A 12,925-nucleotide genomic window follows, 5' to 3' on the forward strand; every position below is an offset into this window, starting at 1 on the left:
CAGTACTATGAAAGTAAATGAAAATGAATTTGGTCAGAAAAGGAAAGAAAAATGAGTTTTATGTTCTTCCCATTCGCACTGTGGAGGAAAAAGAAAGACTTAACAGTGTTCTCTAAAAGAAGGGATTTTTTTGTCCACCTTTCTTCTCTTAAAAATATAAGGAATATGAAGGATGTTTACCTTGGCACTGCTGAAAGTCATGTTAGCTGTTCTAGACAACCTTCTGGAAAGTTTTCCAACATGGAAAAACTTTCTGGAGCCATAATTTGGAAAGCCTCCTTGTTTAAGAAATATTTAAATCTTATGAGAGCAATAATAAAACTAAGTGTGCTCTTAAGGTCTCAGAAAAAGAGGGTTCTTTGCTCACTTCTCAACTGAAGAAGAGAATTTGATGGTTCTTTATGAAAAGATTGTTTTTTCCAGTATTTGTCAAGCATTTAAAATAAGCATTTAAGAAAAGAAACCATGATTAAAATTAATTTCTCTCTCAACGGGTCAGGTTTTACTTATTTAAGATCCCAAAACTACTGGTTCTTCAGTCATCTGCAGTCTTCCAGGAAATACCAAGTAGCAAAGACATGATTTTTACAAACACTAATGTCTTCCTATTCTCTCCACTTTACTGGAGAAAAAGTAACTACAAATATTCTTTAAGTCACTCTAGAATAAAAGACAACCAATGTTTCTTCTTTCTGAAAGAGGTAAATAGTAAACTTAATTTTTTTAAAAAAAATCATTCTGTATTAATAATCTAAAGATGTGGGCACAGAAACAGGTTATTGTGTCCAGCTACACTGCAGTGTTAATGATGCACATTTTCTTTTCCTGCTGTGTAAATACCTGCAATAGTTAACCCCTCTTCCAGGAAGAAACAAGCTACCTTTTATTTACAGAGTGTTATTCAGAATTGCTGATGTGTTGTAAACTCATGACTTCACTTACTCCAATGCCATTTGTTCATGTATCCATACACTRCATTTTTTTAAATAAGACAGAAAACAAAAGGCTGACTTTATGATTTCTAGGTTGCCCCTCTCCCAGAAAAATCTCACCATGAATATTTTGTCATACAATGTATTCACAGATTCCCCCCAGTAAGTCTTGCATCAAAGACAGGCCGTTTCGCTACATGGGAATGAACTGGTTTACATCTACGCATTCTTTTTTTGTGCAGCTGGTACCCCAAATTTTGTAGTACTATCCCTGTGCATCCTTAAATTGTCCCTTTCTTTCATCCCATGCTTCTCAGTCTAGTTGAACAACATTCAATCTAGCTGAACGACATTCAGTTTTGCTAATCCAAGATTTCAGCAACTTCAAGATATCAGAAGTAAGCAGGAGGTTTTCAGATGGCTTGGAGACAATTAGGCCTTTTGAAGTCTAGGCCATTTGGAGGAAACAAAAGCTGTAGTTTCCCAATATTTTTGATTTGTTGTTTTTGTGTTCTGGAAGATTTAACCTAGAAGCTTTTAGTGATCTGGTTTATAGCTTGGCCCCACAAACATCTCTGACAGCACAACTGAATGGTTAAGTATAAGAAGCCAAACAGGAGATGCCTTTAGCTGACTTCACTGCAGGAGAGCCTGTTTTAGGACTATATTCTATGGCCCTTTGCAGTAGGGAATAAATATATCTTTCTCTTCTTCTTTTGGGAGAGTCTTGGAGGCCATTTTAAATGAACTGGTAATCTCTCAGTGATCTGCCCTGCTTCAGGTTGACTTGCTATTTGATGCAACATTCAACAGTAATAAACAGCAAGTTAGTTTGATGTGCTTACTAAGACAATAAGCAGCAGAATAAAAAATCCAAATTCCTTCAAATAATCATTATCCATCCAAGCAAACACACAATAGATACAAACAGGTCAATTCATGATTCTCACAGCTATCGTTCATATTCTGAGAGCTGTTTGTAGGTTGACAATCAATCTGCAGTGGTTGCTGGTTTTTATCTTTCCTAATAAACCAGAGTATACAGATCAAGGTGTGGGCACAATGGTTAGTGCCATTAAGTGGTCCTCTTCTCCCATTGCCATCATGGTAGAGTCCATTTCTAACCATGCTGTCAGGAACGGAGAGCACAGCCCTCTCCCCTGGGTCGCGTTGAAGTCCTGCAAACAGAGCCACAGAAATTCAGCAGCACCGTTCACAATAAGGATATAGGAACTTATGCAGCAGGAGCACGTTACACGCACATTCTGCCACATACCTCTGTCCCGTTCCACTGCATCAACTGCTAGTCCTGTCCTCATCCACATTCCCCGTACTCTCAATGTACCTCAGCAGGCACATGCTGCATATCCAAGACTTTAATGAAGATCAAGGGTATAGTGGGAATGTCACATTCCCTAGTTCTATGAAGGATTGAAGTCTGTTTTTTTCTGGACAACAAAAGAAAACCTCAAAAAAGGAAAAATGGACACCAGCCAAGAAATGGGGTGAGGGGAAAACATTTATGGATGTTGGCAAATCTACTGTACAGCTTTCCCTTGTTATAAACTACATCACTGACTGCAAGCCCACGGAAGATATTCTTCTGCAAAATAAGATGATACAAGAAGACTTGTATCTCCCTCATGAACCTAAATCCCCACTTCTCCACTAAGAGTTTGTAATTAAAGGTGTTTATGCAGCACATACACTAGGTCAATACCCTAGAATGAAGTTCAGGCTAAGGCAATAATGCACTGCACAGCATGGCTTTAAGACTCCTATGAAATTAAAATAAAGATTTGGAGGCTCAGAGAAACCCTGGTCGGTATAATGGGATGGGGGAAGGGCAGCATGTGGTTTGAGATATTTTCACCAAATGTTAAATCACACAGAATATTTCACTCGTCTCTAGTGTGAGATCACGACATGACTCCTCTGTAATGAATTCTTTATCTTGGCAGCTCTCCTGCCTTCTCCCAACTGTGCCTCCCTCTCTCCTTCTGGTCCCAGTGCAGTAACATATGGTAGTGTTTGGCGYGCAGTCCAGGCCTGGGAGCAGGCCCCGCTGCCCACACCTGCGCCGTGCTCCACAGCGGCGCTGCGCAGCAAGCAGCCGCACGGAGGTCACGCTCCAGCACCACCGCGTGAGCTCACTTTGCTCGCTCGCCTTCTCAGGCGTGCCAGGGCGGCTGGGAGGCTGGCTGCAGGCGGCGGCTCGGGTTTGGAGCTGAACTTGCTGGTTACGGCAGGACGCACAAACTCTCGCCGTTCCCTACGGGAGGCCTGTATCCCCGCCACGTGGCCACAGACAAGCCGCTTCCTTAGGGCGCTGGGCTGGAGCAGGATGCCCCAGGTAGCCACGACAGCACTATGCCAACCCCCAGCCTCTCACACCAAACAGCTGAAATACGAAGCCCTGCTAATAAACCAGCGACTTCAATAAAAGGCAGGAACAGAGAAGCAGGCCGCAAAATGGCTGCCTCCTCCCGGGACCGCGGGAGGGAGACACGCAGCAGCCAGGCGGCGGCAGCCCGCGGCGCCCCCCTCGGCGCCCCCCTCGGCCAGGGCACCACGGCCCGTCGGCACCTCCTGCCCCGCCCGCCCCCCGCGCCCCCGTTGCCACGGCGACGGCGTGCCGGGCGCGCCCGGAAGGCGTCGCCCCGCGGACGCCCGGTTGCCAGGGCGACGGCGTGGTGGCCGCGCGCGCGCGCGCGAGCGACCCAGGCAGCGGCGGCGGCGGCACCATGGGCCCCAGACGGCCCAAGACCGGCGGCCGCAGCTCCGCCGCGGGGGCGGCGCCCAGGAGCTGGGAGGCCGCGCTGGTGTCCGCCCGCCTCGAGGAGGTGAAGGCGGCGGAGGGGCTGCCGGGAGCGGGCGGGGGCGCGTGTCACAGTACGGGGGGCGCCGGGCCGCCATGCTCAGGCCGGCGGGGCGCATAAATAAACAAGACGCGGCGTTAAGCGGGCTGAAAAGCGGCCACATGGATTGGGTTTTTTTTTTTTTTTTTTTTTTTCTTCTTCTAGATACTTTTCTTGCTGGGACTTTGCCACGTTTTGGCTCGGGGTGAACTTTTTATAAACTGCTGAACAACGAGGTTTGATGGAGGTGCTGACACAGCATTAACTGTAGCGTTGAAAATGTGGAGCTATAATTTTCCTCCTTGAGTACGTGTAGTGAAAAGGCACTTTTTTTTCTTTTAAACAGTATGTGAGGATCTAAAGGCGTATTTAGGTTTCCAGGCCCTGTGTAAGCAATGTAATTCTAATAAATCTTAACTTGCAAGAAAGAATTTGGTTTCAAAACAGGGTAGTAGTTTAACAAACAATAATATTTTTCTAGCGTGTGTTTATCTAGCACTGGTCTGCGAATGAGACAAATGACTTCCACGGACTCCTTGTTTATTGGGTTTTTTTTTTTTTTTTTTTTTTTTTTTTTTTTCCCACCTGCAGAGCTGGTAAACGTGAGAACTTCTGAATTCAGGAGGCAGCTTTTAAACTGGCTGATCAATTTACCAAGCATGCCACAAATGTCAAAAAGTCTCTTATATCCTTACTTTCTTAATTTGGATTTTGTAGGAGCCATGTAGTATAAGTGCAAGCAAACAAAATCTCTTTTTAAAGTAAATGCTGCTCAGCTGAGGCTGCTGTTTCCTATTTTTCCCTAGAATATACCTATTCAGTATAGCTCAGAGGCATCTGTGCTCTTTCTCCGCAGTGAGTGTCGTCTCTGCTCTGGGAGAACCTAMGTGAAGTATGAGAAGGGGGTGGAGGTTCAGACTCTTATCACCTTGCCAGTTCCTGACTGTTTTCCTGAGCTTATTAGCAAGGTGCCAATTAGCAGTCTTTTTATAGTGGTGTTTATTGTGGCTGTGGATATTGTCCAGAGAATTCACGGAACAAACGACTTTTTTTTTTTTTAACTGCTTTTATGTGCAGCTTACTATATTTTTAATACAAATAATTATATTGAAATATTTTAAAAGGAAATAAACTGTTCATAACTTAGATGCCAAAATTGGGCTTATTCAGGACCACCCATTGAGGCAGATGGAAAGAAATGTTGGAGATGTTCACTAAATGCAGGAATTGTGTAGYAGAAAAATATGAGATCACCTAATTAAAGATTATCATAATGCCTATATGTAAGGGGCTGATTTAAGATTCCTTGGTTCCTTAATTTGGTATTGTCCAACCATTTTACGTTCCAGTTAAATTCCAGTCCCTGTCTGGCTGTCTAGATGCTATCAGATAGAGCCTTGAGAACATAGGAAAAACTGTCTTCTGCTGTCAGTTTGAGCTCAAGCTTTGATGCTGGGCAGCTGCTAAAAATTCTGATTCATCTCTTAGTCATGGACAGGAGCCTACTTTTTGCAAAACTGTCAAATGCGTACTGAACATATGTGAACGTAAGTGAATTGAGACTCCTCAAGTATGGCTAAACTTAGTGTAAATAGTAAAAGCACATCCTTGACACAAATGTGTCTGTGCTGCCAAGTTTTATTTCCTTCCTCTTGAACATGGAGGAAATTGAATATCTCAATTATTTAATCATAAAGGGGTCTTTTTTTTTTAATTGAAGGATAAACATGACATTATTCTTTTTAATCAAACCTCATTCTGACAAACAGCCAAACCACATCATTCTCTTCTCCCTCCCTCCCCTCCCTGAAAATAATCTTATAGCATAGAAGAGAGAAGCCCAAATATTTAAAGGTCAGGAACTGAAAACTGCCTGTGAAAGAAAGTGTTGAGCAACTTTAATTATAGTGCCACAAGCCACACTCCTCAAATTATTTCTTGCTTCTCCTCAGCATTGTCTGTCATATGTTCTATGAATCTGAAATTATTTTCAAGATAACAGGAATTCTATCAATTAAATWAATTTCTCTCCTGTTAATTTGTGTATAATATATTTTGAAATCATCTACTTTTCTCAAATTAGAGAACAGTCTTTCATTTTAGGCCAAGCTTTTTTAATGTGTGTTTATGACTTACAGAATTTTATTGGGCTGGTGTCTGAAAGGAGTCATTTTACTAGTAGTGTTAATATTTTATAGGTGGACGTGCTAACTAAAATATTATTTGAATAGTATTTATAATGGCTTTTTACTAAACACACCGCAAAAGCGGACAAACAGACTGTTCAAAAACATGTACAAAGGAAATATGGATTTGGTTAACTATAACTAATGTTATAGTTAATGTCTTTTTATATCTGCTATTATCTTTTTTTGTTTCTAATGTGCTACACAAAAGAGTGTGGAGCTACAAGTTATGTTGTCCTTCAGATGTTCATGAGGATATTTTGTTTGGGTTCACCAGAGAATTAAATTGCAAACATAAATTAAGATGTTAGTCAGTTTTTAAACTTTGTGTGCTACTTAAAGGGCAGCATTTGCTAAGTAAAAGGTGAATTGTGGACAAAAGCAGCCCTAACAGTTGAAATAATTATTAGGAGTATCCTTATTAGCTAGTGTAAGTAAACATAGTAACTAGATGCTGCTTTTTGCTCTGACTTTGTTTCTGTACAGCTTCTCACATATTATTGCCATTTTAGGGTCTGAAGATCGAGGCAAATTAAGCCTTGTAGAACTGTTAAAAATGTCGGAATAAGAGGATTCTGCTTTTGATTACTGCTTCTAGTCCTTTATCTCTGGAGGAGAATTGACATTCAGTTGAATTGTGATGTTCTGTAGCCTGCACAAATTATGCAGCAGAAGCTCAGGCCCTTAAAAACACAACCCAATGGTGTTATGGGCATGTGTCAATCAGCAAGTAATGGAAGTGGCTTTGGAGTTTTCTCAGCAGTGGTACCCTACACGGTAGCTGCCTCAGGGCTGCAAAAATGGCTGATGAGTAACCTTTCCCAGTAATGCCTGCTATATTTACTGATTTACAAGCTCTCTGATTGTTGAAAGCAAAGAATGCCAGAGGTAATGTTGTCTTAAGTGTTCATAAATCACTGCTAAATCTCACTGTTTCTGAGGCGTTACTTAAAAATCAAAAGATTAAAGAACACYTGCCTTTTGGTGCTTAAGTGTTTGGGGGTGATGTTTTCATATGTTTCTGTTCAGCCCTTATAGTTAAATTTGAAACTGTGCTGTAATAAAATGAACCTATTAGTTGTGGCCTTTAGGAAAAAAAAATCAAATACCACAAGAATAAGTGACACTGCAAAATGACAGATAATCATATTACCTGAAAAGGGAGGTTGAGATGACTTGAGGTGCTTTTCTCGTCAAAAGAAACCTAGAAACTAATACTGCAAAATTAGTCAAATTTTCTACCTCACTTGTGCAAATATCTTCTCTAGAACAGCTACCCTTTTGTTTCTAGTAACTGAAGCAGAAATATGTTTTATGGGGAAGCAAATTTTTGTGAGCTATACCTGCTTTTTTTTTTCAATGTGAATTGGAGTTAGAGGGTTTTTTTGAAATACTTCTATTTTTCCAATACTGCATGTAATCTACATTTCCTATTTGTCACAGTATCTGAGCCAAAATGTTTTACAAATTGGGAAAAAAAAAAAAAGACTATGTGGGGACACGATGGAGGCTTGAGAACTGAATCAGGAAAAGGCCAGCAACGTAAAGGTGTTCTGTGACATATGGCATTTTAGAAGGCTGCTAGCTGCTTACATGAAGCTCTCCAAGAAATTAGGATTGGAGCTTCTTCATCTGAGGGACACACCAGCATCCCCAGAGGTGGTCATTTCTGACACAGAGAGAGGTTTTGACGTGTTTCAATTCTTGACATGCCCCAGAGTTTTAAAATGGGGGACGTGGTGCCATTTGTGACAATGATTGTAAGTTGATGTCTTCCAGTTAGGAATTACATAGATGCCGCAACTGCTTTTTGGATTTATTTACCAACGTTTCCTTTCCAACATCAACCTTTTTTTGGTTCTGTTTTGAACCAAAGTTGTTGATTCTCTCAGCTATCTACTTTCTGGATTTCGGTCTACTTAATGCATAATAAGTAGTCCTTGTTCTATGTGCTCTCTATGGGAGCCTCCATAGACTGTTTCCGTGCTTTTTCAATAACTATCGTTATGGTTTCCTCTATCCAGTTCTTCAAGCTGGGAACCTCATTTAAAGTAGCCTTAAAGTCACAAATCTGTCCTCTTTCAGGTCCTTTCTCATGCCCCACTTCTACAATAACATCTGAAAGAATTAAGCTAAGTGGAGGAGCAGTTTTATATTGAAGGAGAAAATATTTTTAAAGTAATCATATATATTTTACTTCTTTCCCTTCTCATTTTTACATTGTGATTTTTAGGTGGTAAGCTGTAGAAGTAGGCTTTGTTTTTCTTCTATCCTTTCAGTGCCTTGAATATTAAGGGTACTGTTACAATATTGGTAATATAAGGACAATATTGCAAAAATAATAAATTTTTAAGGTCAGACAAAAGCATAGGTAGTTAAACACCTTAAACTATGTATTAATGCTGCACATTTGCTGTTCTTGTAGACTTTAGTTGCTGTTCTGAAAAATGATGAGTCAGGCAAGAAATAGAGGATGTGCTATTAGTTGACTGTGAAATCTGGATAATTACACCCTGCTACAGTGTATGTTGTTATTCCTAGTATTCATCTAGYTCCAATTCCCAACTACTGGATTTTTTTTATAAATTAAATATTTTTTCTTCATATAACAGCTGGGGGTGTATGGGATGTATCCTTAATAGTGTTAATTTTTTTCCACTGGAAGACTGTGTATCCAGTTGCATATACTTTTGTAGAATTAAGTTAGATGTGGTTGAAATTTCCACTACCAGTTACCTTTTTGAGGCTATTTTACTTGTTATATATTATCCATTTATTTTTGTCTATGCTGTAAATACTGATGTAGCTGTTCTGTGGAGAAGCTCTAGCAGCTTGTTATTTGAAATAAGGAATTGATGGTGGGAAGATAGAGATGTCACACTGATGTCAAGGGCATACCTTTTGCTGAAGCCCTATAAATGTTTGTGTTTGGATAAGTTGTAAGTTTTTTCAAAAATTAATTTTTCACAAGTAGGACTTCCTAATGTTTTGCTTTGGTGTTACAGGCTGCTGTGAAGGTAGGCACCACTGTGGAAATCAGGAAAACTCTTTCCATTGCTTTTAGTACCTTCCCAGGGAATGCATAAGTATTGTGAAGGAGAAATTCTTATTACTCAAACATAGCTCTGAAAGTGCCTGGGAAAATTTGAGAGGGGCTAGAGAACAGGATTTTGGGCACGGAAGCTGAGGATGGAGAAAGTTGGGATCTGTCAGACAATGAAGTTTCAGAAGGCTGCACTTAGTGACCCATGTGATCTTTCAGGCTTTTCTATTTTTATGAATATCTAGTGGTTAATAAAAATGTATGTGTGTAATCACATTGTGCCATCTTCACATGATGTTATGCTTTGATACCTTATTTTAGATTATTGTAAACTATTTCCCCCATGCATCTTCTCTTTCTCCCTTCCCAAGTCATCAGTTAGTCAAATTACAAGTGTTTAAGTTTTTTCAACTGAGAGAAGGGAAAGGAACAAATGAAGAAGAAAATAGTAAAACTGAAAAAAAGAGACTACTACTACTACTGTTGTTTACGTCTAACTTATCTAACTTTTTTTTTTTTKGAAAGGTCCTTTCCCTTGCTCTGCCATCACTCAGGTTTTGCTCCTCTTTTCTGCAGACGTATGTCTATACATTTTACATGGTATATGGATATGAAAATATTTCCTTCCAAATCCTAAAAGTACCATCCTATCTTAAATTTGTTTTTAAAATCTCTCCATGTCATAATGCACACTGACTGACACGTAACTCTGCTTAGCCTGGTCCTGGCTAAACTGATTTTTCCTGGGACTACCTTGATTTTGCTGAAACTCTTTCCATGTTTACCTTTATTGCTCCCCTTGCAGATTACACATGCAGATATGCAGTGGAAAAAGAAATTTGATGACTTATGAAGGGTGAAAAGCACAAGAACTAGAAGTGCTTCTAGTTTAGGTACCACTGATGCTGATAGAGAAGACTCTAGGGAGACACGTAGATGCACTGGACATCTACACTCATGTTGTGAAAGGTTGGAAAGGATTCCAGTAGGTTAAAGTGAAAGAAATGGAGAAGACGACAAGAGCAAATAATAGAAGTTTCTGAAATGATGTTGGTTTGAATCTTTTGTGGATGTATATCACTAAATAACATTACAATCTTTTCTTATTCTGCTTTTCTTTAATGCTGAAATCAAGTTTTTTTCATGATGCTATGTGTATATCTTACTGGAAATATTTGTGAGCTGCTAGTGTTTTTCATTTGTTTATATTTTTGTGAACTGTAACTAGCCGTCAATATATATTTTCTTAGTTCAGAATACTTTGTGAAAGCAGGTAAGAGTCATGGATATGCAGTGTACCCTCRTGAAAATACAGAAATAATGATACAATTTTCAGAAAGTAGTATTTGGGCATTTTCTAATTATCTGGGTGATGGGACTGAAATTGGTTTATTTTTTTTTCTACATAAAATAACGACAGTGGTATGAATATATAGATTTAGATTTATACTTCTTGTTTTTTCATCAAACTGTCAAATCTGCAAATACATTTTTAAAAATGTTTTTTATATGATGCTGTGTGAGCATCATTTAAAATAGAAAATGCAGCATTTCCCAGTAAAGAGGTTTGTATGTACAAGCGTTTACTAGTTTTTTGTTTTCCACAGCATAATGCTGCCATCTGATGGTAGAAAGAGTTGGCACAAAAGACTACATGCTTTTTCAGGTTGTACAGCGTTCTTATCAGTGTGATGAAGATGGTAATGTTGATGATATCGTAGAAGAGTAGCCACCTCTACAGGCTTACTCTTTTAAACTGCAGAAAAGTGTTTTTGTTTGCTTGTATTTTAATACACCGAATGTTTTATTTTGGAAAATAGGATGACTGGAAACCTAGCATCGCTTTTGTCGTTGGGAACAAAATTGAGGATGAAATCCACATAAAGGCCTTGTCTCTTGCTGTTCAGGTGCCACAGCGGAAGCTCTTCACTGTGATAACACATGAAGACATTTTCAAACAGGTATTCTGAGAAAACAGCTTTTAGAAACAAGTCAAACACTAGATACTGTTTCTGGTTTTGATGAGATATTAGTTTTTTCAGTAAGTGGTGACTTCAAATTATAACACCATTGCTATATTTATAATGGAGAACACCTTTGGAGACTTTAAAGATTACACTGATTTGTAGGAGTTAAAAATGGAAGAAGAAAAACAGACTGTTTAAGCTGGTCTGCTCCCTGTAAACAGTGTGGTTTTGTACAGACTTTCCTCAAGGTGCTAATCATCAAAGCTTCTCCCTTAAGGTATGGAGGTACGGATGAGGTGTGGAGGTCCTCATCATTTTGGAGTGTGAATGTAGAGTTTACAAAAAGGAATAAAAAAAGTAAAATGATTTTATTTAAATTTTAAAATCCACTCAATAGAATGCTGTGTTTTTTTGCAGATCATGGAAGCTGGAAATCAAAAGGGAAAAAAAGTTAAGGATGTCCCTATGTACCATGAGGTAAGTTAAAACCTGTAGTGTAGAGTCAATGCTCTTTTACACTGTGGTAAATACAGCTGTATAATTACATTATACATACCTGAGTAAATGCAAATCTACTCGATGTAGCTGATAAAAGCACTCAAGATGCTTAAACTGCTTTCTTCTTCTGATACCATTCATTCTGTTTGGACTGCTAATTAAGTAAGGATCAAGGTATCTTTTTAGGGATACGGGCTTTATGATAATAAGAAGACACTGTGTGATTGTATTTTGATAATGTTCTCACAAATTACTGATAAATAATTAAACTCCTCCCTCTCAAATAATGGCAGTAAGTTAGAGACTGACGCTGTCTTTCATTTATGGACTGCAACTCTAGAATACCATCTGTGTGTGCTAGTATCCATTTTAATGGTAGTTTGGTATTAAGTCCTAACCTAGTTCATCCAGAGATGTATGTCAGAAGGGTTGAGAATCAGGTTTAGTGCAAAGAGGATTTCCTTCTCCTTGCCTTGTTAGTGTTTTATGTACAGCTTGTGAGAGGTTATAAAATCCCGTGATTAATTAGAAGATTGTTTAAACTTTTCTCAGGTAGAGTTTTATGGCCTTTTAGACCTGGAACAAAAAGAATTTTGGATCCTTCTGAAAAGATCTTGTTTGCATTTCAGTTCTGCAATGACTAATAAACTTTTTATGTGTCTCAAGTTTTGGCGGACTTTGTAACAGGTCTTTTTAGTTGCAGTCTGTTTTTCAGTAATGCCAGACTACTATCTGAACAAGTCCCKTTGGAATTGACGTGACTGTGAATGTTATGCAATTAACCCTCTTCATTTAGGACTAGCCTCCCAGGCAAAGTCACCCTTATATTACTTGGGATGTAAAAGTCCTTCATGCCTACTGACAGAAGGATTTTGAAGTCTGGCTCTAAGCAGAAGCTTTGCATGATAGCTGTATTTAATTACTAAAAGCAATTTTCCTTGTGAAGTGGATACTTATTAAATTCCAGCTGTCAGTGCTGTGTCTCATTAGCTGCTTACTTTACTCCTCAAAGACATTTTTTTCCTCTCCTCCTTTAACAGTGAATATAAAATGCCTGTTCTGACCTTTTGCTTGGACTCAGTTTCCGGTCTGGCTGTAGCAAATTAAAAGATTGATCATGTTGCTACAAGCATTAAGATCCTGCTTCTCTCAGCAGAAGTTTGGTCCCGAGTATTAACTGAAGGCTCATTTGCAGTTTGTGCATTCAAAGCTTTCATTGTAATAAGGACAAACGAGCGCAGAACACAGTTGTGAAATGCTCGTCTGAGAGGAATGTTTCTGTCTTCCCTGAATTAAGTTCTTTCCTCTGCTATAGAATTCAACACAGTAGGATTCCCACAAGTATGTGTCAGTTTTTGGTGAGATTGTAGATGAGATTCCTGAAGTTTTAATGATTTTTTAACATAAAAGTATACCAAAATATATCTACATAAATATGGGT

At 39.1% G+C, this 12,925-nt stretch overlaps 1 protein-coding gene across 1 annotated transcript in view; it reads left to right on the forward strand.

Moving 5' to 3' along the window:
• The first annotated feature begins 3,655 nt into the window (after window positions 1–3,655).
• SPAG17 (sperm associated antigen 17) overlaps window positions 3,656–12,925 on the forward strand; it is a 106,813-nt gene continuing 97,543 nt past the window's right edge. The window contains exons 1-3 of the mRNA XM_085324524.1: window positions 3,656–3,775; window positions 10,840–10,980; window positions 11,404–11,463. Of these exons, the coding sequence (XP_085180650.1) occupies window positions 3,677–3,775; window positions 10,840–10,980; window positions 11,404–11,463 (300 nt within the window). The 5' untranslated portion in view covers window positions 3,656–3,676. The remainder of the gene's footprint in view (window positions 3,776–10,839; window positions 10,981–11,403; window positions 11,464–12,925) is intronic.

This window comes from Rhea americana, unplaced genomic scaffold (genome assembly GCF_003343005.1).
Source record: "Rhea americana isolate MKP2758 unplaced genomic scaffold, rheAme1 scaffold_92, whole genome shotgun sequence".
NCBI lineage: Eukaryota > Metazoa > Chordata > Aves > Rheiformes > Rheidae > Rhea > Rhea americana.